This window comes from Gouania willdenowi, chromosome 21, assembly GCF_900634775.1.
Source record: "Gouania willdenowi chromosome 21, fGouWil2.1, whole genome shotgun sequence".
NCBI lineage: Eukaryota > Metazoa > Chordata > Actinopteri > Blenniiformes > Gobiesocidae > Gouania > Gouania willdenowi.
This window is the reverse complement of record NC_041064.1, coordinates 1,993,490-2,020,410: the sequence shown is the minus strand read 5'-3', so window position 1 is coordinate 2,020,410 and position 26,921 is coordinate 1,993,490. Positions and strand designations below refer to the sequence as shown.

Here is a 26,921-nt window from a genome sequence, read left to right as displayed (position 1 = left end):
CCATGTTAAATTTCTTTTACTATTTTTAAACTGTACTTGACGAAAAAAAACATTTTCTGATTCTGTAGAAATGACAGAATCAGGTTTTTAGTCAAAAACGGTCAACGAAGGAAAATATTAGGTTAAGGAAACCCTGAGTATTCAGATTGTACTTGTTTTTGTCTCACACACACACACACACACACACAGCTGTGGTCGTAGTAAACAACTGTACCCTCCACTCATATTCAGTCATGCTCACAGTGGAATGAATGACCCGCGTACACACGAACCATAGACTGTAAAACGAACACGCGCACTATCTGTGAACTGTCAGTAGGGCGAAGCCAGGTAACCATAGTAACCCGGCCCCTCCCTTTCGCTTCCAGGGGAGGTGTTTTTGAAGTGTGTGTTGGGGCGTGGAGGCTGTAGAAACACTAGGAACCAGTAGAACTTTTCCAGTCAGTCCAGTGTCAGCAGCAGCTCGTGCAGACATGGAGGAAGACCCGACCCACACCGAACCTGGACCCGGACCTGAGTCCGAGGGCAGCACGCACACCCTCCCGCAGGGCACGGAGGTGCAGTTCATCCCCAGCTTCAGCCCGTCTTCCGCCCCGGCCTCCCCCACCCCCACCGGTACCCTGTCCCGCCTGGGGCTCAAGCTGCCCGGCAGCCCGACCGCCGCGGCCCCGGGCAGCCCCGCGGACCGCGGCCAGGTGAGCGCCATCACGGTGGTGGCCCTGCTGGACCAGCTCGTGCACATGCTGGAGTCGGTGCAGGACAACCAGCAGCGCATGGAGCACAGACAGGCCGAGCTCGAGGGCGCCGTACGGCTCGTGCAGGGCGACGTCAGCCGCCTGTCCAAGGCGCATGCGTGCACCTCCAACAACGTGGGGAAGCTGCTCGAGCGTTCCCGCAAGGTGAGCGGGAACCTGAAGGAGGTGCGTGAGCGTCTGGACAAGCAGGGCGTGCAGGTGAAGAGGCTGGAGAACAACCACAGTCACCTGTTGAAGAGGAACCACTTCAAAGTGATCATCTTCCAGGTGAGAACACACCTGTAGGGCGGTGACGTCACACCTGTAGGGCGGTGACGTCAAACTTACATGTTCACTGTCATCATCTCCAACTTAACCAAGTGGCCCCTCTATCTCACCTGTACAGCTTTGCATCCTGGGAAATGTAGGAGGAAGTGGTTTATTGATAAGGGTGTACAGAGGTGAGACCCTGTTCAAACACAGCTCAGAGGGTCGTTAGGAAATATTCTACAAAGCTGCTTCAGGAATATACAAAAAATACATTAACAAACATAAACAAATACAGTAAACGTGCAAAAGATTTACAAAACAATTACAAAAATACACAAAATGCCATTATAAAACCTAGATAAACAACAGAAAACACAAAAAACCAAGAAAACGACTGGAAACACACAAAAAATACAAAACTATTACAAAAAGACACAAAACACACACATTTACAGAAAACTGACTTGTGAAAGTTTACAAAAATACACCAATGAGTACATGTTCAAACACAACTCAGACACGTTTAGCGTTTTTAGCAACTTTCTGCAAAGACTCTTCAGGAATGTTGGACACATTGTAAACCTGGTGGACCACAGACCCCCCCCCAGGACCACGATTGGACACCACCTTGCCTTCCATATACACCCATTAGGAGGCTGTTGTAGCACACACACACACACACACACACACACACGCACACACACACACACACACACACTCTCTACTGTGCACGCAAAGATTGGGCGTGACATCAAACCTGTACCTTTCTTTCTTTCTTTCTTTCTTTCTTTCTTTCTCACAAAAACTTTAAGCTTTATTCAGGTTTTTATTTTTTCACTACACCTGCCCTTTCAAAATAAAGTTCTGTGACGATGCACAGCTTCGGGTTTTCGATCACTTAAAGTTAATTTTAAGCAAACGTGGCATTGGTATTTGCATTTGTGTTTGACTAAAGCAGGGTGTGTGTGTGTGTGTGTGTGTGTGTGTGTGTGTGTGTGTGTGTGTGTGTGTGTGTGTGTGTGTGTGTGTGTGTGTGTGTGTGTGTGTGTGTGTGTGTGTGTGTGTGTGTGTGTGTGTGTTTGCACACTTATGCACTAGCTCAGTTGGCTTTGACACGTGATGTGAGCGAGCGGCGCCTTGTTTTTCACCTTAAACTAGTTCAACAGGGACTGATTCAAAGACATGAGGCCACAATACTGAACGCAGCCCTGCTATTTAGGAGCCCAGGTGATAGAAATGGTCACACACACACATCTGTAGGACTCGTGTGTGTGTGAGTGTGAGAGGAGAAAATCAGGGTGTGTCTGGGAATGAATCAGTAGTAGATAATACAGGAGACGCTGACCTCAGATCTGTTTACACCCCACAGTCATTACAACAAATGAGGGCCTGCCTACCTAACTATGGGATGTTCAACTAGGAATGACACACACACGCACACATTGGGGCGTATCTTCTTCACTCTGACACAGAAAGAGTCCATGTTTCATGATACCAGGCTGAATTTGACTTGAAAATTTGCGGGAAAACAAACCCAAACAGGAAGTTTGAGTGGAGAGGAAAGAGGAGAGTCATGGAGCAATTTGTGGTGTTATTTTGGTGTCATTTTGTATGTTTCTTTTGTGTGTTTTTGTAATTGTTTTGTAAGTATATTTTTTGTGTTTTGTGTCATTTTATATTTTTTTTTGTGTGTATTTTTGTAGTTGTTTTGTGTGTTTTTTGTATTTTTGGACATTTCCTATTGTTTTTTTATTTTTAGGTGTTTTGTATATTTAGGGCCCGAGCAACAACGTTCCGTAGGACCGTATTGTAATGCGCCTCATTTTTATTATTCTTCTTCTTGCAGAAAAGTGATGTCATGTTTGAGGGCCTAAACACATTCAAAAACACATGAAAATTTGAAAGCATATTAATTTAGGACTGGAGAAAATTTTGATATTTTGGGGGAAATGCACATGTGAATGTCAAAATGACTCAATAGGGGGCTAATACAATTAGTGTCACGTACAGCTACAAAATTATGTAGAATTCTGACATCAATGTAGAGGTAGAACTGATGACATCATCACTGTAGAGCTATGACTCTAACAGAATTTGTAAAGCATTTATTATTACCTCCGCCAACATATACAGTGATGATGTCATCAGTTAGAACATTAGAACATTGGAACTTTGGTTCTACCTGGCTAATCACTGCACTCCGGAGCCACCTGCGTGCCAGAGCCAGTCACTGGAGAGCCCACCTCCACGCCCCGCCCATTTTGGAACATACGGTGATGATGTCATCAGTTAGAAATAATTTAATGGTATCATTGCAGTCCAAACCTAATCTACAGGCTTGTTTGTTTTGGAGAATCGTTAGGCCACGCCTTAAAATGTTCAAAAATTCATGTTTTTTCTCTGGTCCTCCTGGGCACCTTTAGCTCTAGAAACATGATATTTAACTCATTTGTAGCCTCAAGCCTTGTGATTCTCTAATAAAAACAATATAATCTAATATTCCAAAATGGGTGGGGCGTGGGGTTGTGCTCTCCAGTGATTGGATTAGAACATTGGAACATAGAGATGACATCACTGCAGAGGTAGGACTGATGACATCATCACTGTATGTTCTAAAATGGGTGGGGCGTGTAGGTGGGCTCTCCAGGGATTGGCTCTGGTGCGCACGTGGCTAAGGAGTGCAGTGATTAGCCACCTATTGGTAAAAGGAAATCATAGACATTATATTTGCACAGAACATTGCACGAAAGTTTGTGATATAATCCTTAAAAATGGTCAGCTACGTCTCAACACTAACATTTCTGCCACACCCCGACATGCTACACACCTCAACGTGCTCCACGTCCCAACATGTGTCTGGTTGTGAGGGCCCGTTAATCACTGCTTGCAGCTTTAATTACTTTGTGTTTTCTGTCATTTTGTATGTTTCTTTATTGTATTTTGTGTATTTTTGTAGTTGTTTTGTATACTTTTAGTGTTGTTTTCTGTAATTTTTTGGTATGTATTTGTAAATGTGTGGTGAAAAAAACCCAAAACAGTAAGTTTGAGTGGCTGGGATTAAGGCAAGAGTCGTGGATGACTTTGTGGTGTGTGAGTCCGACTGAGTGTGTGTGTGTGTATCCAGGTGGGGAGGAGAAGGGGGGGTTATTGTTGACACAGTGGGAGCCACTGAGAGCTCTTAACTGCTGCTCTTATCTGGTTTCCAGGTACTGAGTCTCTGTTGTTCAGGTGAAACAGGTGTTGAGTTCCTTCCTCTACGTGCCAAACGAACCCTGCCTGGGATCTGTTTGATTAAGCCCCGCCCCTCCCTCCTGCAGCTTTAAGTATCAGACAGGAGTGTCTTCTGTTTTTTCTTCTTCTTCTTGTTTTGAAGATAATAAAGTCTTTGGTGCTTTTCTTTCTGTTCGTACAGAAGCGTGCATCTTATTTCTCTCAGGTGTAACTGAAGCTAAGGGCGTAGCGTTAGCTAACGGGTGTAACAATGCTAGGTATGGCCTCGAGGGCGTGAGTGTGTAACGTGTGCGTGCATGCAGTGTGCACGCTCCTGCTGTGCAGGGGTTGAGTTAGTGCACGGTGAGGGTGCCCGTGGGGGATTGGGTAATAAAAGATGGAAGCACAGCTATTAGCTTGAGTTAGCTCTCCTGCTTTAGCTTTACTGTGTAAGCTAAGCTCTACAGTGTTGATAATAAAAATATACATTTTTCTTCTTATAACAGACTGGTTAGCATGCATTAGCTCTCCTGTGTGGGCCTGCGTTAGCTCTCTTGTTGTAAGCCCGCATTATTTTTATTTATTTTTTATTCATTCATTTATTCTTTATTGTCACATGCATAATAAAAATATACACTTTTGTCATTCGACTGATTAGCATGCGTTAGCTCTCCTGTTTTAGCATGCGTTAGCTCTCCTGTTTTAGCATGCGTTAGCTCTCCTGTTTTAGCATGCGTTAGCTCTCCTGTTTTAGCATGCGTTAGCCCTCCTGTTTTAGCATGCGTTAGCTCTCCTGTTTTAGCATGCGTTAGCTCTCCTGTGTGGCACTCACTCACTTTTTGTTTTCACTTTCTTTCATATTGTTGTGTAACCTGTTTTTTCCCACACCTCTTTCTCTCTATTGTTTTCATTAACTCCACTCCACATTGGGCTACAGTAGCTCCGCCCTCTTTGTGGTTTGCTATGCCATGCTAACACAAACTGGTGTCCCTGTGTGTGTGTGTGTGCTGAGGTGAAGCTAGTGTGTGCTGGAGTGAGGGCTGATGGGTAATCGTCCGTATTTGCACGATGACAGGATTTTGTCCAAAAAAGACAGGATTGTCCTTCCTGTTCCTAACGACGACTAATGAGGGCTTAATTGTGGCGGCTACGGGACTTTGTTTGTTTTTGCGCACCAATGGTTTTCCTGTATCTGCCCCCCCCCCACACACACACACACACACACACACACACGTGAGAGTCCATCAAGTGTACGGTCACTGCTCACAGCCACAGGCTGTTGGAACGTCAATAATCACGTTTGCATTGTCACATAAGGAGCAGTTTATTTAAGGATGTAATTTCCTGTCGCTGTAGACATCATTTCCTCTCACAGCGAATACAAACAATCTAATTGGTTGAATTTCAGGAGGTTTAAAAGCCACTAAAGTCATTTAAACTGGGAAAAGATGATGAAAAGGAAACAAAATGTATAAAGTGACCCTGAAACATAAGGCAAAGCTAGCTTAATTAATCAGATCCTCCTGTTTTTACAAGTTTGGCCCAAATTCTTTGAAATGTACTTATTAATAGCTCTACGTCTAATAAAACGCAATATTATGCATCATATTCATTCAATTGCCCTAAAAATTGGACTACTTTACAGTTTTAGAGTCTGTGTTCCTCCATCTTGAAATCACGTGATTGATGACGTCACACGGCTCCACTGCCTGTAAACATCCCATTGTTTTCTATTGGAGTGAAACATTCAGCCTGATTTGTGCTGAATGTTTGTGCAACTTGTGCTACTTATGGTTGCTCTAATAAACCAGAAAAAGGATATAAACCTTTGTTTACAGAAAGATGATTAAAAACAGTTGTGACCCAAAAGTTTCAACTCATAGACGATGAACCGGAGAAGAAGAGTTCTCCTAAGGGACCTTTACGCTCCTTTAAACAGTGGGGCGTCAAACTCATTTTTGTTCAGGGGCCAAATATTGACCAGTTTGAACCTCAAGCTGGTCGCACATTTTAGGTTAGGGAAAAATGAAAGTCTTTAACATCATTGTTCCCTAGTTTTCAATGTCAGTTCAATTCACTTCAAAATTTCTTGAATTTGTTACCAATTATTGTGTAACATAGGAATTATTTGTGAGAAATTGCAAGAATTGAGTTCTTTCCACAATTTGCAATAAAACATTACTGCGTTAATGTGATATAAACTGAAAACCCCTAAAAATAATGTGGAGTTGGTGAATTTGAGATATTTACAACTGGATTATTTAGTAATTTACACAATAATTCATGTTTTCCCTGTCATTTTTATTTTCTCCTGCGGGCTGAATTAGATGCTCTAAAGGTCCGGATTTCCCCTAGTCTTGAGTTTGACACGTGTTCTATAGTGGATGAAGTTAGTGAGTAATCAAGGACATTCTTTGGGTGGGAGCTACTAAATGATCTAAAAAATCTACTAAATGATCTAAAAAAACTACTAAATGATCTAAAAAATCTACTAAATGATCTAAAATCTATTAAATGATCTAAAAAAACTACTAAATGATCTAAAAAATTTACTAAATGATCTAAAAATCTGCTAAATGATCTAAAAAAACTACTAAATGATCTAAAAAATCTACTAAATGATCTAAAAAAACTACTAAATGATCTAAAAAATTTACTAAATGATCTAAAAATCTGCTAAATGATCTAAAAAAAAAACTACTAAATGATCTAAAAAAAAAAACTACTAAATGATCTAAAAAAAACTACTAAATGATCTAAAAAATCTACTAAATGATCTAAAAATCTACTAAATGATCTAAAATCTACTAAATGATCTAAAAATCTACTAAATGATCTAAAAAATCTGCTAAATGATCTAAAAAAAAACTACTAAATGATCTAAAAAAAACTACTAAATGAACTAAAAAATCTACTAAATGATCTAAAAAAACTACTAAATGATATAAAAATCTACTAAATGATCTAAAATCTATTAAATGATCTAAAAAAACTACTAAATGATCTAAAAATCTACTAAATGATCTAAAAAATCTACTAAATGATCTAAAAAAACTACTAAATGATCTAAAAAAACTACTAAATGATCTAAAAAATCTACTAAATGATCTAAAAAAACTACTAAATGATCTAAAAAAACTACTAAATGATCTAAAAAAAAAACTACTAAATGATCTAAAAAAAACTACTAAATGATCTTAAAAAACTACTAAATGATCTAAAAAATCTACTAAGTGATCTAAAAAAAAAAACTACTAAATGATCTAAAAAACTGCTAAATGATCTAAAAAAACTGCTAAATGATCTAAAAAAAACTGCTAAATGATCTAAAAAAAACTGCTAAATGATCTAAAAAAAAACTACTAAATGATCTAAAAAAAAACTACTAAATGATCTAAAAAAAAACTACTAAATGATCTAAAAAAAAACTACTAAATGATCTAAAAAGAACTACTAAATGATCTAAAAAAAACTGCTAAATGATCTAAAAAACTACTAAATGATCTAAAAAAAAACTACTAAATGATCTAAAAAAAACTACTAAATGATCTAAAAAAAACTGCTAAATGATCTAAAAAAAAACTACTAAATGATCTAAAAAAAAACAACTACTAAATGATCTAAAAAAAAAACTACTAAATGATCTAAAAAAAAAAACTACTAAATGATCTAAAAAAAACTGCTAAATGATCTAAAAAAAACTACTAAATGATCTAAATGATCAATAAATCAGGCTGAATGTTTCACGCCAATAGAAAACAATGGGATGTTTACAGGCAGTGGGGCCGTGTGACATCATCAATCACATGATTTCAAGATGGAGGAACACAGGCTATAACACTGTAAAGTAGACCTATTTTTGAAAGGTAATTACATGAATATGGTGCATAATAATGTGTTTTCTTAGACATAGATCTACTAATAAGGACATTTAAAAAAATTTAGACTAAATTTGTAAATCTAGTGGAGGATCCATTTAAGTCCTTGTTGTTGTTTTTGTTTTCCTGCCAAACCTTTTGAATAAAAACACACAAATGAAGGTTGTGGGACTGGATCAGTGCAGCAGGAAGTAGAAGTGGATGAGAAACGTAAGCTAAGCCATGTCAGGCCCCGCCCAACGCTCCTCAACCACTGAGACTAATCTGAACCAAGGAAATCATAGTTATTTCTGCCCGATCGGATTAATCTAACTCGCCTTGTGCACGCACACGTCTTAAGCTCGACTCAAACATAACTCGTTGCTGGTTGAACGTTCACATGCTTTCTGACAGGTCGTAGCAGGCTGGTTAGCTTCAGGCTAATGCTGAGCTCTACTTTCATTTGGAAGCAGATACGTTACATAATGTAGCATAGAGACACGCTCATTTTACCATCGCTACATTTCAGAAAGAGTTGTTTAAACTAACCCAGAACACAGTTAAATATTTTACAACTTTGTGTTCTATTGTTTAGCTACTGTTTGTTTAGTTTAGTTACTTTTTATTTCAAGGCATTAATGAATAATCCATTATAAGTTGTGTTAAAACAGTTACATCTTTTACTTATGGTAATAAAGGTGTGTACACACACTCACTGAAGGTACACATTCAGCTTTTTAAATACATTATGAAACCAAAGTTGATTTAGACACCAATAATGTGTCATTTATGTCTAAAATATCCACTGGTATGAAATGAATATATAGTTACAGATCAATATAAAAGGCTGAGTATATGACTACATTTCAAACTGCCCCATAAATAATGTGATTATTTAACTTCTCCCTCATTAAGTTTGTCAAAAGCATTTCTCAAAAAGTTAAAGTTACCTTGTTTATATTACATTCAATTTAGGGATCGTGAACAGAATGACATTTCGTACCCGAGTTCCCGGTTGAATCCTTGAAAAAATATAAGAAAAATGAAATTACTAAATTAAATGGAGAGAAACACATACGTGCAGAATAAGTGCAGGAAGTTTAGTTACAAAGATACTAAAATGGAAAATCCCATCATACAAAAAATTAAAAAAAAACAACCACAACAAAGCATAATAATAATAATAATGTTTTTGAACAACAGCCAAACTGATGCCGATTCAAACCAAGTTTGAAAAATACAGAATAGTTTTATTTATTCGTTTTAATTCTACAAAACAAAGTGACTTTTAGCTCCATCTACGGCAGAGGAGACATATTACTATTCTCTATGTTGTGTGTCAAACTTCAGGCCCCGGGGACCAAATCCGGCCCTTCAAAGCGTCCGATTTGGCCCTTAGAAGGAAGTAAAAATGCCAGAGAAAACATGAATCATTGTGTTTATTAATTACCAAATATTTCAGTTGTAAATTCTCCAAGTTTTTCCAAAATCCTGCAATTTTTCTCGAATTATCCCACAAAATTTCCCCAAATTAAATAAAAACTGGTCAAAAAAATAAATTGAAAGACATTTAGGTATGTGTCACTTATTGATTGGATATTGTTGAGTACTCATTTAGAAGTAGAAGTGCAAACTTGGGCACATTAATGTTTTCCAGCCTAAAAACCTGTGGCCCACTTGTGATCAAACTGCTTCGTATTTGGCCCCCCTTCAACTAAAATGAGTTTGACACCCCTGCTGTCTACGGGAAAGCAAATTTTGATCAGGAATGATAAATGTTTTGTTTTTTTAATTAATTTCCCTTATGTATGTTCATTCCTTTGATACTCCAACCTTAAAAAAGCAAACCTTAAAGACGTGAGAATGTTCTTCTCCTGTTTAAACATAGCTATTAGCTTAGTGCTAGTTGTGCTGTTTTCTCGAATGCTACATTCAGGTTAGACCAGTCTGATCAACTGTTTCAGTCCCTGAGGCTAAAGGCAGGTCACAACCACTGCCTCTTTTTACTGAAATACCAGTTTAAACTGCTTTGATCATTACATATTACACAGGGATATGGGAGAGTTTTATAAATCATTGCCACCACTGGACTCCCCCTCTACTATTACACCTGATAGATGACTCCGCCCACAGTGATTTACAGTGTAGTTGTTTGTGTAACATCATCCTTTACCAGAACTAACCAGGAATATTTATGGGTTTTAACTTATCCATCATGGACTCTATTCTCCCATGTGCGTAGATCCAAAAAGCCGCACAGCGGTGATATTTCTGGCTGTATGCTATTCTCACCCTGTACTTCAGTCAGTCTCTGAGCGCCTTCATCCCAGTTATGCAATGTGGGTGGAGCAGCCCTGAAATGTGGGTGTTCCCATTCAAATCTGGCTTTACACGCATTCTCTGGTGTGCGTAAGTCCTTTTCCTCTCACGTTCTTCTAACCCTGGAATAAGTGCAGCGTCCCCATAAGGTGAAACATTATATTAAACTAGAAATATGGACTTAGTTACATTTGAAGCCACATGGACTCGTGCAGCAGCAGCTGTGATAACTCAGCTGCTGCTGTGTGATTAATTAAAACTGTGACAGACACAGACTTCTGTCCACGTTGGTCACAGTGATTCAACTATTTTCATACTATGTCCAACATAAAGTCACAGTTTGATCCACTACAGAGTGAAACATGCTGTCATATGCAGATGAGGATGGAACACAAACTGTTCCCACACATATTTTAATGAGGCTCAGCTCAGGTCACTTTAAACTATTTATATGTAAAACTGTGATTATGGAAGTTAATAATTCTGTTTCACTGTAAACATTCCTCTGTATTAAAGCAGGACGCTCTGTGGACGCGTTATTACATCACATCTCCATCATTTAACTCAGTTACGCTTTACAGTGATGATGATGATGATGATTATGATCAAGGAAAGAGATTTTAACTGTGACTCAGTCACACTGCAATAATCTGATCAATGATCTGATCAAATCAACCCGTTATATTGTTTATCAATCAAGGCGTTTCAAATTAAAAGTGAACTTTATCATTTTCACGATATTCAATGACATTTACAAGCGTTGGTAAAACTCCATGTTCCGTGATTTCTAGACGGCCCAAAAATGACTTCACCGCCTCTTTTCCTTGAGCCCACCTTCATTTACAGACTACGTGGTTTTGCTCCACTTATGCACGGTGGGCGTGTCAACACTGGACTAGAGAATACGAGTAGGAGAGATGTGCGTGACTGCAGGCGCGCAAAAAAGTTCTTAAGTCCAGACGGGAGAATAGAGCCCTTAATGACTCTGGTGTTCATTATTATCCTCCACCACAAAGTGGAAGAGATATAGGTTTGGGCTCCGTCCATCCGTCTGAGTTAAAGGGTACAGCTTTTCTCAGAAAATGTTTACAATAGGATAACCACATTTGGTGTGTGTCTTCAGCGTATCAATCCCTTGATGGAGTTTGAAAATGAGAAGTGGGCAATTATTGCCCTTGCTCCGTTTTTCATTGCTCTGGGTGAGTTTGTGTGTTTTGCCGTAGTTGTTGGAAGTCGCCATCTTGAAAGCTCATGGCCTACTGGTCTCTACGAACTAAGTTCTTATATTTTCCCCGGAACAGTGTTTGAAGTTAGACAGAATAGAAGTAATCAGTAAAAAGAATTACATGTACTGTAGAGAAAACATGTTTTACTAACATGTATGCTTAATGTAAACAAATCCCACTCCTCACAAACTGTATAGTGCACATTTTAAAGGTGAACAAATGGTCAAATACCAGCCACTCACGACCCGATATCCATTCAGTAATAAAACTCCTCAATTTCTTCTTTTCAGATCCTTTTCCATCTTCATTTTCCCCTGAGTCAGCAGCAGCCTTCCTTTTTTGTAGTTTTGTAGTTTTTCAACACCCGATAATTATCTCCATCTCCACATATTTGTTTGTTTTTCCCAGCTAATTTTACAACTTCATTTCAGCTCCTATTGTTTGTTTTGCGCGGTTCTGTTTGTCTTCTGATACCAAACCATAACAATTACGCCAACGTTAGCACGTAGTCAATTGTTGTATGACACTTCATGACATAGTGTTCATGGGAAATGTAGGATTAGTACAACAAGCAGTGTTGCCAGATACACATTATATTTTAAAGTCTAAACACAAACAAAAACCCTCAAATTTATTGGTGGAAAAACAGCCCAATCTGGCAACAATGACCTTCTGCAGCCTGTCGATACAAACAGACACAGCAGTGGTGTTTCATTCTTCATGTTTGTTTGGGTTTTTTTCAACGGCGGATGTTGATGACTGTCTTCTTGTTCTCCTTTAGTTTGTGTTAGGGGTGGACGATACACAGACTTCACTATATGAGATGTTGAAAAGGAAAAAATATACATTATTCATCTATTTATTTATTCTTATTAGTTAATTATCAACTGGATATGAAAATAAACAGGATTATTGCCACTGACATGAGACCCTACCTGTGTGAAACTAAACACACAATGTTTAAAAATCATTCACTCAGTACTATACACCAGGGGTTCTCAACCTGGGGGTCACGAGACACTAGGTGGGGGTCGCCAGCTGTCTTCTTTTTTTTTTTGAATGACTGACTAAATGACTTTATTCACATACGTTGTAGCACAATAAAAAAAAAAAAAAAACACTCACATCCCTTTGAAACAGTGTGCTGGATCAAAAAAAACCAACAGATGCAATAAAAAAAAAATTCTGCACAACTGCGTAGTTAGCTCCCAATTTGAATTTGAATTTAATTTACACCAACATGTAAGTTAAATTAAAATTGGGAGCTAACTACGCAGTTGTGCAGACTTTTTTTCATTGCATTTATTCACATATATATATATCTCCAAAGAAGCTACCAAAAGCTTCTGCTAGGGTGCCATGACAAACAGAGAGATCCTGCTCTCTGAGCTGCTTGTCTGCTCTCTTCTAAGAAACCAGCAGTTCATTTTCTCATGACGTCACTAGCATTCTGAACCGTCCCCTCCAGGAAGTGCCTGTTGCTGGTGCCGCACCTCCACAGTGAATATAAACGCCCATTCTCTGTGGTGCTAGACTAGAGTAATGTGAGCGGCCAAAGAACATCTGTTTGGATGGTCATTGTCCTTTCTTATTCAGTCAGCACAGGGAAAAGAAACGGTCTTTGTTTTTGTACCAAACAATAATTTCTGGTAACCGAAAATGCATTTTCGACTGTGAAAGTCCTCGGAATGTGTTCAAACTTCCTAAAGAAGAGTCTACTCGCCAGAAGTGGTTGGAATGTGTCTCTGGGAGCACGTGACACACCATCTAGCATCTGTTAGTCTGTGACCGTCACTTTACAGGTGACTGCTTGGTGAACCATGGCCAGTTCCAAAGTGGATTCTCCAGTAAATCATATCTTTAAACCGGAGCGATTCCCACAATAAACCCCACTGATGGAGAGACCACCGCCTTAAGTAAAACAAACCTCTAGCCAAATGTTAGCCATACTCACTTCTTTGTCTTTATATTTGAAATACATTATCTGGAACTCTTAACAAAGTGTGGTGGTGGGCGTGGCTATTGCCCATGCTGGGGTCATGAAATGGGAGGCACTCACACGGGGAGAGGCGGTGCTCTGAGAAACCGTGCGTCTCAACTTCCGGGTTGAAAGCAAATAAGTCATATTTCTTAATAAATTAGTATTTTATTTTGCAAAATGTAAAATATTACCCATATGTGGCTGTAGTTGATTTTGGAAGGTCTTAGTACAGCATGATATACAGTAGGACCTTTAAGGAGAGAAGAAGAGCTCCGTGTACACGTAAATAAAAGCAACCAGGATCCACAGGATTCTGATGATCAGCTGTGGATCCTTTATTTACGTGCACACGGAGCTCTTCTTCTCTTATTAGTGACGTCAACAAAAGAGGAGGCTTTAACTCCGTTTGAGGATAATTATTTATTTCCAGTCTATGATGAGTCTTGAATCTTGACTGGTTTGCTGATGTTGTTGCTACAGAAAGTTTCATATTTAACATGTTTGACATATTTAACATGTTTGACATGGAGGCTCAGCTGGTAATGAGGTCGTGACCCTGAAGTTCTTCTCGTTCAGGGTCAAACTTTCTCTGTTCTCTGTCACACCCTCATCACACACAGTTCAAAACAACAAGAGAGAGAAAGAAAAACTGGGGCCGAAACAAGTCAATGTCACAGGAAATGATGTAAATAATCACTTCCTGTACATCCAGGAACAGTTGTTACATGAATAAGTTTTACCTTCAAATAAAAACAATGGTTTTCCGGTGACCTTCGACCTCTCGGTGCAGGGATAACCATGGCAACAATAACCTTATCTTATCAAACAATGGTTGTGATTCATGAAATATTGATAAAAGGAGAATAGCAACAGTCACAAGTGGAGACAGAATGTCCCGTCACTCTGACAACATTCTTCAGCTTTTCCCTCAACGCTGGATTCTTCTAAAGCACAGGTCCTCAACACGGGGGTCGGGTACCGATGATGGGTCATTTTCTGTGTTTTGGGGGTCATTTTCTGCATTTATTCTGTTGATTTTTGGAGTCATCTCGTGTATTCTGTTGTCGTTTTGTCTTTGTGTGTTGTTGTTTTGTATGTGTTTGGAATTAAGTCTTTGTTTTTAGTTTTGTGTATTTTTGTTGTTTGTGTGAGTTTGGAGTCATTTTTTGTATTTCATGTAGTTTTCTGTATTTTTCTTAAGGTTTCTCTGTGTTTTTTGTGTGGATTCTGTTAATATTTTGAATATTTTTTTTGTTTTATTTAGTGTTTGTGAATTTTTATGGTTTCTATGTTTATGTTATCTTTTTGTAGGGCTTCTCAATTAATCGAAATTTGATTACGGTTTTGATTATTACACCCAACGATTACAAAAACAACATAATCGAGAAAAAAATATTATCAAAGAATTTTTTTTTTTTGTCTTTTTTTTTTTAAAAAAAAAAAAAATGTTTTATTTACTAAATAAAACAAACCCACTTTTTCGGACATCTACAAATAATAAAGCTTGGCACACGCATGTTATTAATACTAACTTTGAGTTGTTTAATCCACGCACATGCAAGCTCCTCCCCTCCGCCCCGCCCCTCTCAAAAAAAGCACTTAATAAACAAGTGACAATTCAAATTCTCTGATATGGAACACGTTGGGTTTGATGATGAAAAATTAGAACAAAAACACGTCACGTGCAACAAGTGTTTGGTTTTGTGCAAAAGTGAACATACTTGATTTTAGTGTTTGAAGGATTTTATTTATGTTAAAAGAATATGTTTTATGTTTTTTGTACAAAAAATAAATAACTGTTTTGGTTGACAAATAATTGTTTGAATAATCGTGATTTCAATTATGACTAAAATAATCGTGATTATAATTTTTCTATAATCGAGCAGCCCTATCTTTTTGTGTAATATCTTTTAATATTTTGTATAGTTTTGTTACTTTGTGTATTTTCTAAACTTTTTTGAATTTCATGTTGTCTTCTATATTCATCTTAATGGTTTTTCTGTTTTTGGTGTCATTTTGCTTAATTTCTATAAATATCTTGAATATTTTTTTATTTTTTGTGTGGAAGGGGGACATATGTTTGAGCTCCGTCCGTCTGAGTTAAAGTGGACAACTTTTCTCAGAAACTGTTTAAGATGGGTCAACCAAATTCATCGTGTGGCTTCAGAGTATGATGGAGTTCGAAAATGAGAAGCGCACATTCACTTTATATGGAGTTATTGCCCTTGTTCTGTTTTTTTTTTTGCATTGGATGTTGATGACTACAGTACGTCTTTTTACTGTTACTTTCTCTCTTTTTGTAGTTATGTATTTAGTGTCATTTGCACATGTGAACATTTTCTTTGCTTTGGGTCACAGCTTGTTGTTTTCTGGCCCTAGAGCTGTACTAGTTGAGAACCTCAACCCAACAGTCCCTCAGGCATGAAATGAAAACATAGTTAACTGTGTGTGTGCGTGTGTGTGTGCGTGTGTGCGTTTACTACTTAGTGAACGTCTGGTCATTGATGTCATCAGCGCTAATGTTGGGTTCCTCGTGCACGTCTCCGGTGTGAGTGTACGGCAGCTCCTCAATGGCTTATTGTGTGATTATGTAAGATAATGAAGTAGTATTTTAGTTTCCCTCAGTGCAGCAGATGATAAGGGAGGGAGGGGGTGAGTGAGGGCTAAAGAATGCCCCGACTTGTTGTTGATGATTTCTGCTGAGAGGCATGAATCTGCATGGGCACGTAATTACACCCCAGGTATGTGACTTAGTTTCTGTCCACTCACACAAACACTGTATTTCTTTTGAGTTTTTATCTTTATTTTCCACTCAGAGTGGATGAGCTTTAGTTCACATCAGTAATAACACTGTCTAATGACACGGAGCAGAATCCTGGTCCCTTTCCTTCCTTCCTGTGTCCACAGATGGCCCCGTGAACCTGATGTTATGTAAGAAATGAGCCTCAGGACACGGTGTGATGGGACAGGATGAGCTCCAGTCCAAACATATGCAGATGAAGGCACACGTGAAACCAGAGCCAGAGCAGTTGGCAGCGTTTGTTTGGACGTTTCCTGAGCTTTACGTGCATTTTAAATTTGCAAGGATTCAGATTTTTTTTTTATAATCAAAGAAAACGCAGGAATTTATTCTGAAACAGAAAAAGTAATCTGAAGTGTTTTAATTTAAGATCAGGCCCCAACATGTTACGGAAATCCCCTTAATGCATGTTTTAGGACAATCTCACGCATTTTAACTCTATTTTTCCCAGAGAATGGGTGACCTGTCAAGTTTCTTGAGATGTAATATCACGTTAAGTCATTTTAATGTATTTTTGTTGATGTTTGTCTGTTTTTGGAGTTTTTTGTGTGTGATTTTGTTGTGAAGTCGCTCCAGACCGTAAGTCACATGCACAAAGATTCTGTTTTGGTTGTTTTTTTTAGCTGTTTTTGTTTTGAGGACAATAGTTTTTTGTATGTTTTTGTTCATTTGTGTGTTGAGTATTTATTTATTTTTTTGTTTTTATGGTGTGTTATGAGTTTGTCACGCCACAGAAACATGTGTCATTGACCACTGAGACACATTTGAAAGATGATAAAAATCTTTAAGTATATAAAATTAGGTATTAAAATCATGGAAAAACAGGTTTGGATGAAAACATTTATGACCGATTTAATGTGTTTAGAAGAAAATGTCAGATTTTGCTTTACACGTACTTTAATGTTTTTCTGTTTTAATTTTTTTGTGTTATTTCAGTTAATATTTTCTACATATTTTGTTATGTGTAGTTTTATTGGTAGTTTGATTCAGGAACAATCTACAAACTCCTGCTCCTCCTCACCGCTCCATGTCTGCGTATCTGTGCATTCTCTGCTTTTATTGGTCAGTTTATGCAGTAATCATGTTGCTGCTAACATGCTACACCTAAATTAATCTTTGAATATCTTCATCCTCCAGAAAAGAGACTTATATATCAGATTATATCACACATCTACTCGTCCTGAATTGAAGAGCAATGAATAATAATGTGTTCCAAACATCTTTGAAGCGTCCGCAGTAATCTCACACACTGTCACACTAGATTAACTTTGTTTTTTAGCTACGCTATTTTTCCCCGTCAACAATTGTCTGCGTCGCGCACGGCTGCACACGCTCATAAATACTGTATCGCGTCTTCTTCAATGGTTAATGAGGGGCAGGTTTTACAGCGGGGACGGTAATTAACAAAGTTCCCAGGAGAGAAGAAGAACTGAGCCGGATCAGAATGGATCAGTGCTCAAACACGCCATGACTGGTGGGGTTAAAGTGAGGAGCATGTTAGGGTTTAACGACCAGCAGCCACACGGAACGCACTTTAAATCCAACTTTAGAACTTTATTTTACACAGAACGGTTGATAAAAGTGTCTCTTTCACCACGGTTGGATTTACCGCCTCCCACGCAACGACTCTAGTGAACGTGTTTGAACTGAATCAGAAACTCTGTGACCTGCCCAGGCTTGAGCAGAACTGAGTTTAGGATCTTTCTATTCTTTATATCGAGAACCGAGGTTCTCAAACCCAGTGGTGGCCTAGTTGTTTAGGATGTGGACTTGTAATCAGAGGGTTCGACTCTCACTGTGGGATGTTGACCAAGTCCCCCCATCCTGGCTGCTCAGTGCTCCTCATGAATGAGTGATGGGCAAATGCAGAGAACAAATTTCATGTATGTACCTGTACATATATGACAAAAATTATTATTATTATTATTATTATTAATAATAATAAAGTGGGGTACACAAATTGTCAGAGGGGGTACGGGTACTAATGCTAAGCTGATGCTAATGGAAATGTTATATTGATGCTAATGTTAGGTTAATGCTAGGCTAAGGTAAGTACATGAGGTGCAGAGAAGCTGTAGTGTGTGTGTGTAGTGTGTGTATAGACATAGTGGGATAGACATAACACAGAGTTTTATCAGTATATTGCAGGTATTACAGACACGTTATTTAGGGCTCTTACAACAGGTGGAAAAAAGTCGTTTTTCAGTCCATTTGTCCAGGTTTTGATGGCCCTGTACCATGTGCCTGATGGCAGCAGCTCAAACAGGAAGTGGCCTGGGTGGTAGGAGTCCTTCAGGATGGAGTTGGCTCTCCTGAGATGAAGGTCCTCCAGTGTGGGCAGAGGGCACCCAGTGACCTTCTCAGCCATTTTGGTGACCCTCTGGAGTTCTTTCCTGTTTGCCACTGTGCAGCTGGTACAGAGGCAGTATGTGAGGATGCTCTCCATGGTGGAGAACTTTGAAGACACAAGCAGTCTCTGGCTGATGATGTTCTTCCTGAGAATTCTCAGGAAGTGGAGGCGTCGTTGTGCTTTCTTTCCCAGCTGTGTAGTGTTTTTATTCCAGGTCTTCTTCTCCTCGATGTGGACTCCCAGAAAGTGGGAGTCACTGACCCTGGGTTTCTACACAAGTCCTCCTGATGAGAATAGGATGAATGTCTGTTTTGTTTTTCCTGAAGTCTATGATGAGTTCCTTTGTTTTGGATGTGTTCAGGAGCACGTTATTGTCTCTACAGCACAGTGCAGTGGTTCTCAACCTTCTTTGGATCGTGACCCCATTTTGATACCAAGAATTTCTGGCAACATTTTTTTTGTTATGTTTTTTGAGCTCAGAATTTAGTAGATTTATATTTCACAAAAACAAAGTATAGACATACAGTTGTTTAAGGTTATGTGCTAAGAACTAAGAAATTTCAAAAATCGATTTAAATTTTTTAGAAATTTCAGGCGACCCCACATGGGGCCCAGACCCCAAGGTTGAAAAACACTAATTTAGTGGCTCCTCATTAGATTTATTTCTGTATTTTTTTTTTATCATTTCCGGTCATCTCACTACTGGGGTGGGAACAAGACTGACACTTTATTAGTTATGTTCCTCTCTCCCTCTCTCAAGTGTCCCCTGGAGTGCCACCCCTCATGGTACACGTACCCCCATTTGAAAAACACTGCTTTAAAGCATCCAATTCTTTGTCATCATACACAAAGGTGTAATACTCTCTGACAGCAGGCTGTCGTTCTGAAAGGTAATACAGTTTAATCATTCATGCACTTGTGTCAAACTCAAGGCCCGGGGGCCAAATCTGGTCCTTTGGAGCATCTAATTCAGCCCACAGGACAAAGTAAAAATGAGAAAACATGAATCATTGTGTAAATGAAACTCAACAATATTTGCATGTGTTCACACTAGTTTTCCTAGTGCTTTTAGCACATGATGTCAGTCATTTTTAAACTGTTGTAAAAACTAAACATTTTTACAAAATCCTTTAATTTTCCTTAAATAATTACATAATATTTCCCTTAGTTAAAAAGAAATTGGTCACAAAATCTAGGAAATGTAAAGTAAAGATTGTGTTGGGACTGATATCTGTCACTTATTGCTTGGATATTGTCAGTTTCTTACATATTTTATGTAAAAATAGAGGTGTAAACTAGGACACAATAATGTTGAAATTACTAGTTTTCGCTCATAAAATTTGTGGCCCACTTGAGATCAAACTGCTCCGTATTTGGCCCCTTTAAATAAAATGAGTTTGACACCCCTGGTCTAAAGGCTACCTGTGACCCGTTCTCCACTTATCTGGGTCAGCCTGGTTCAGGTTGGTGCGTAGCTGCAAGATTAGAATGTTTGTTCAGACAGAAAATACGTTCTGAGCCTGAGGAAATATCTGCGTAAGCAATGTGGACTCCACTCAGTTTGTTAGTAAATGTACAAAACTGGAGCTCTTTTCTTTTCTTTTTCTCTTTCTTTTTCTTTTTCTTTTCTTTTCTTTTCTTTTCTTTTACTTCGTCTGCATGAACTTGTTCAGATGTTGAACTTCTCTGTGGGTGTGGTCAGGCATTCAGAAAACTAAGCTAAGGATGACTGTGCAAAATGCAATGAAAGAGCAGGATTAGGATTGAACGCTAACGTTAGCTTTGTGCTACCGGTTTCTAAATCCTTTACAGAGTTTATACATTTCATTTTCTTTTCTTTTGCTTAATCTGACGTCATTACAGGCTATTAAACTTCCTGAAATTGTGCAAAACATTCTTAACACAGTTAATAATGGAGGTAAATGTCTGCGTGTTAAAAGTTTGTATGTTTCCTAAAACTAGCATTAGCCCAGTTCAGAATTAATTTTTTCTCCCTTTTTCTTTTTTCTCTTTTTCCCTTTTTTGTTTGTGTCTTTCTTCTTTTTTTCTCCTTTTTTTCTTCTAAATAACTGCATTCACTTTATTGTTATAAACCAGTCTTTTTTTCAGTAATAATATTGCTATTTACGTTTCCGAAAAACAATTCCATAAATGTCTTTTTCTGCTATCACAGAAAATCAGAGGCCCTACATTAATCGTCATTATTAATTAAAATGTTAAATATGTCCAAAGTGGAGACAGAGATGCACTGATACTGAGAAGTTTTACAGCTTTATTTTCTTAGAAACGATGGTTCCTATCTCGTGATGACAGATTTATTAGCATTAGCTGGGAGTAGCTGCTAACGGTTGCTACAGCTGCATATTTTCACTTCAATGATAAAAGCTTTTACAACAACACCTGAGGTCAGCTAACGATGAATGATGACTGTGTGAAATGTAGTGAAAGAGCAGGATTAAGATTGGAGCTAGTGAAAGCTAGCGTTAGCGCTGTGCTACAAGCTAAGCACTAGTCCCTCATTCCTTTACAGAGTTTATACATTTATATTTAGTTTCTTTTGCCTCATCAGACGTCATTACAGCCTGTTAAAGATACTTAATACGTTTAATAATGAAGTTAACTATTGTTACGTGAGATTAGACGTCCGTATGTTTGCTAAAGCTAACATTAGCTCACCTGTTTTACAGTGAAAAATATGGTGGGAATGTGTGGAATTGTTTTTAACATTTCAGTATTGGTTTAGTCTCTTTCAAATATCAAGGTGAAGTCCATCAAATCGCCTCATATATTTTTGCATGATACATTTTTGGCACTCAATTAACAAAGGTTTCCACATTTGGTACAGTAATTATGTGCATAAAAAAGAAAAGAAAAAACAACAAAGAATCAACAGGATCCCATTAAATAAAATGATTTAAAAAGGGTCACAAAATTAGAATGTACACATATATATATATATATATATATATATATATATATATATATACACACATGCCCATAGATATATGCAAGTATAGATAAAATAAACAAAATGTATGAAGTAAATTGAAAGTAAATAAATAAAATACACAATTAAATGAAACATGCAGCACAGCAATATTTCAAATTGAAATGAATAAATGCAATTTGAAATATATAATTGAAATAAATAAATACATGAATAAAATCAAAGTTGGGAGAGGTCAGATGGTAAACAACATAAACGACAACAAAACATACCAATGTGTGCCAAGTTACAAAATATTACAATCACCTCATATTTTGTAATAACCACCTGTTACGTAGACAAATTGCATGTAAATGTTTCCATTTCTGCTTGGAACAAATCTATTATAGATATAGTATTAACAATATATTTTTAGATATAGTAGTAACAATAACTTCATTTCTGAAGAGAATTCAATAATTACCGTCTCGTAGGACTTTCTCTAACGTCGTTATTAATTAAATTGTTAACGTATGTCCAAAGTGGAGAGATACACAGATACTGAGAAGTTTCACAGCCTGTTTCTGAGAAACGATGGTTCCGATTTATTAGCATTAGCTGCTAACGGTAGCTACAGCTGCATATTTTCACTTTAATGATGGAAGCTTTTAAAACAACACCTGACGTCAGGTTTGTGAACTGGTGCGAATGCGGTGGAATTGTGTGGGAGGAAGAGGAGGAAGAGGAGGACTTCTCTGGAACATCTGGTCCAGCCGGTCCTCCACCATAACAATGACAGCGCCAGAACCATCCGCTGCACATTTCTAAAGTGTGGTGTTGCTTTTAGAGCTGCTTTGAATTCTTTGGTTCAGTGATGCTGTAATAGTTGTTTTGTCAGAGAAAGAAAGAACTAGTGTTTACAATCACTGTGAGTGACGGGAACTTCCTGTTGACGTGGTTACAGATAGAAATCAAACACTAGTTTAGATTGGTGACCTCCTCTACCATTACTGTTTAAAATGAAAAACTGTATTTGTATCTTTTACTGAGTGAAGAATGTGTTTGGATTTATTGTGGTTTTTCTCTGCTTTTATGCTCATTTATTTAGTTTACGGTTATCTGGGAAATTCAGCCTTCTTTCGTTTATTTCCTTTTTTATTTTTTCTCTTTTTTTCTTCCCTTTTTTTTCTTTCTTTCTTTTCTTGACTTCATCTGCTGTTCTTCTTGTTTTCCCCACTTCATTAACTTTTCTCGCAGATGGACATCCATGCGGTGTTTCTTAGTAAATCTTCTGCAACGGGTGAACAAGTAACTCATGCTTTGCATTTTTTTGTGAACCCAGTTTATTTAATAAATCAGGCTGTACGTGTGGAAAAAGAAAATCAATAAACACTAATAATAATGATTTATTCCTTCACTATCGCTAACACTAAAAAGATGAACGTTGCTTTCACAGATGTGTTGTGTACTGCACATGTGTAACATTTCATTGTATCCAGCTCTGGCTCAGGTTTCCTGAAGTGTTTGGACTTGAATATTTCACGGAGGACGTTTGTTTGTGGACATTTCAGAGGTTTAGTGAAGCACGTCCACGACTGAAGCTTCTTATTCACTCTTTGATCTGTGAACGTATGAGGGTTGGAAGCAGCTTCACCTTAAGTTGATTACATCTGACATAGTGCTGTATGATATCTAACTGTTATACAGTATGTACAGTTCTACACATATGTAGTTAACAATTGTTAAAATATATAAAATAATCAAGCTTTCCCACATTTTACCATTTAAAAAAAAAAAAAAAAAAAAAATCTAGGGGTATATTGACACAAAAAAGCCTCAGACGCCCACATCATACATTTTAAAACCTATATTTTCATTGAGTAAGAAGCCTAACAAGGTAATCAATAGATATGAAATAAATTAGATGATAGATATCTGTTTTTAGTGTGTTTTACAGCTGATTTAGGACCCGTTAGCATTAGAGATGCTAACAGAATGCTAACAGAAGAGGGTTAACTTTTATTACGTTATTTATTAAAGGCTCAGTAATTGTGGTTAAATGTAATTGAGAATGTAATTGTAATTGACTTTCCTAGTATAAAAAAATAATCGTAATCTAAAAAATGTTGGTCACATTAATCATAATTGAGTTGTAATTGAACATGGATAATTGAAAATGTAATTGTTACTGAAAAATGTAATTGATCCCAACTCTGGCTGCCTCCATCCGCCATGTTTTCTCTGACCACGCCCCAAAGCATTATGGGACTTGTAGTTGACTCTGAAACAGTCGCTACAGCCAACTCAAAACTTGTTTTTTAGCACAACGGCTCATTATTCTATATCGTGACATAATCACGACATTATCGAGGCTCTTGTAATACCGCTGTATCGTGATATCGTCAATACCGTGATATTCCTACATCTGACATATCTTTCCGTTTGTTTTTTCAGGAGGACAATGAGATTCCAACCACCGTGTCCGTCAAAGACTCCCTGAAGACTCCTCAACCCTCCCAGTACGATGCTGAGTCCACTCGACCTCTTCCTTCCATCGCAGGGTCCGTGGACGGGTCTAGAACCATCGAGGAGGGTCTGCACACCATCAGCCTGTCCTCAGACGACGACGGCAGCATGGCCACCACACACCGAGAAGACGAGGAGATGTTCGAAAGCTACGTGGCTGCGGCTGGCTCCTCCCGCACCTTCGAGAGGAGAGCCGACAAGTTCAAGCGCAACAGCCTGAAGAAGGTGGACAGCCTGAAGAAGGCCTTCTCACGCCAGAGCATCGAGAAGAAGGTCAACCAGATCACCACCAAGATAGTCCCCCCCGAGAAACGAGAGAAGATTAAGAAGAGCCTCACCCCCAACCACTCCAAGAGCCCCACCACCAAGTCATCCTCCTTCAAGGTGTCGCCCATGACCTTCAATGTGAAGAAGGGCAGAGAAGGAGAGGTTCCTCAGGAGATGAGCTCACCTGTAGAAGGAGCCCATGTGGAGATCGTTCCTCTGGGAAACACTGACGGAGAGTTTCCACTGGCTGAGGTTCACACTGAAGGTGTAGAGCAGCAGGTGAACGAGGTCCAGGAGATGCTGAGCACTTCATCCCCAGAGAGCATCCAGGCAGTGGTGGAGATAAAGGAATGTTCCCCCAAGAGTGAGTGTGAGATGAACGGAGACAGCTTGGCTGGCCTGGCCGTTCCAGAGCACGATGAAGACATCGAGGAAGAGGAGGAAGAGGAAGAAGAGGAAGAAGAAGAGCAGAAAGAAGATCAAGGGGAGAAAGTCAAAAGTCCTGTTGAAACCACGGCTGACGTCCAGGTGGCTACAACTATATCTGTGGAGCAAGTGTCATAATGTGGTCCTAGTTTGAGCCTCCAACCAGGTTTTGTTCTTCTGGACACCAGCAGACTCTCATTAGCCTCTAGATACCAGTACCAGTACACACTGGTACCTCCAATAGATACCAGTACACACTAGATATACCAGTACCAGTACACACTGGTACCTCCAATAGATACCAGTACACACTAGATATACCAGTACACACTAGATATACCAGTACACACTAGATATACCAGTACCAGTACACACTGGTACCTCCAATAGATACCAGTACACACTAGATATACCAGTACACACTAGATATACCAGTACACACTAGATATACCAGTACCAGTACACACTAGATATACCAGTACACACTAGATATACCAGTACACACTAGATATACCACTACCAGTACACACTGGTACCTCCAATAGATACCAGTACACACTAGATATACCAGTACACACTAGATATACCAGTACCAGTACATACTGGTACCTCCAATAGATACCAGTACACACTAGATATACCAGTACACACTAGATATACCAGTACCAGTACACACTGGTACCTCTTGAGCCCAGTTTTTCAAAAGAAATTAGCTCAGATTCTGGATAATGAATTGGATCAAACCTTGAAAATGGGTTTTACATAATCCACGTGTCGAACTCATGGCCCGGGGGCCAAATCCGGCCCTTAGGAGCATCCAATTCGGCCCGCAGTAGAAAATGGAAAATGACAGAGAAAATATGAATCATTGTGTAAATAAAACAACAGTATTTGCAGGTGCTTATATCACATGATTGCAGTCATTAAACTGTTCTTGTTCTTGTGAAATCCTTATGTCTACGTAGAAGTGTAAACTACAGCACATTAATGGTTAAATTACTTGTTTTCCAGCATAAAATCTGTGGCCCAGTTTAGATCAAACTGCTCTGTATTTGGCCCCTGAAATAAAATGAGTTTGACACTCCTGGATTACGTGGTCATGGGTAGCAAAAAAAAAAAAAGTTACCAAATCCAGATCAATTTTAACCGGATTAAACTTTTTGAAAAACCAGGACCTTTAGACCCCATTGTGTACTGGTATCTCCTTTAGACCTCAGTGTGTACTGGTATCTCCTTTAGACCCCAGTGTGCACTGGTATCTCCTATAGACCCCAGTGTGCACTGGTATCTTCTATAGACCCCAGTGTGTACTGGTATCTCCTATAGACCCCAGTGTGTACTGGTATCTCCTATAGACCCCAGTGTGTACTGGTATCTCCTATAGACCCCAGTGTGTACTGGTATCTTCTATAGACCCCAGCGTGTACTGGTTGTTTGGTATTCACTGAGTGCCGTGGCCTCCTGAACCCTGTAGTGATGTTTCTATCCTTCATTCTGGATCACATCTCCAAGGCTCGGCACCAAACATCTCCCTCCTGCTGTCCGTGTCTGGCCCCCGAACCGCTGTTCATCCCAGAGACTAATTGCTTTCTTTTTTCTTTCAGGGGGGGGGGGGCGGGTCTGGAAACACTAGTAAATCTTTGGCTCCAGTGCATGGTCTGGTTAGGTAGGGTGGTATAGTGGGTTGCCAGGTTATGCAAGAGTTGGAATGGGGAGTTTGTGCATTTTCACTGAGAAAGTTCTGGGTTCTTTTTAGGTTTCTGAACTAATGCAAAGCTTCTGTAGTTTAAACAGCTACTTTTTCTACCACAGAACCTTAATGTACAATGAATTACAAAGATTACAATCAATTTGTACCTTTTAAACTAACTTTTCTATCACGAAAAAAGCTCCCAGGGCAATTTTTAATTAGCTTTAGCTACTAGCGTCACGTTAAGACGACTATAGAAGTAACACCAAGACATTTACTGTTTCATTAAACTGTTCTTCGGGAAATTTACTTTGATCTCCTGAAGTATTTCGACCCTCA

At 38.7% G+C, this 26,921-nt stretch overlaps 1 protein-coding gene across 1 annotated transcript; it reads left to right on the top strand.

Annotated features, from left to right (window-relative positions):
- Positions 1 to 404: 404 nt before the first annotated feature.
- On the top strand, positions 405 to 25,396 carry LOC114455732 (caveolae-associated protein 2-like). Its single transcript, XM_028437115.1, has 2 exons — positions 405 to 1,022; positions 24,128 to 25,396. The coding sequence occupies exons 1-2, from the start codon at positions 474 to 476 to the stop codon at positions 25,028 to 25,030; spliced, it is 1,452 nt and encodes a 483-aa protein (XP_028292916.1). The 5' UTR covers positions 405 to 473; the 3' UTR covers positions 25,031 to 25,396.
- The last annotated feature ends 1,525 nt before the right edge of the window (positions 25,397 to 26,921 follow it).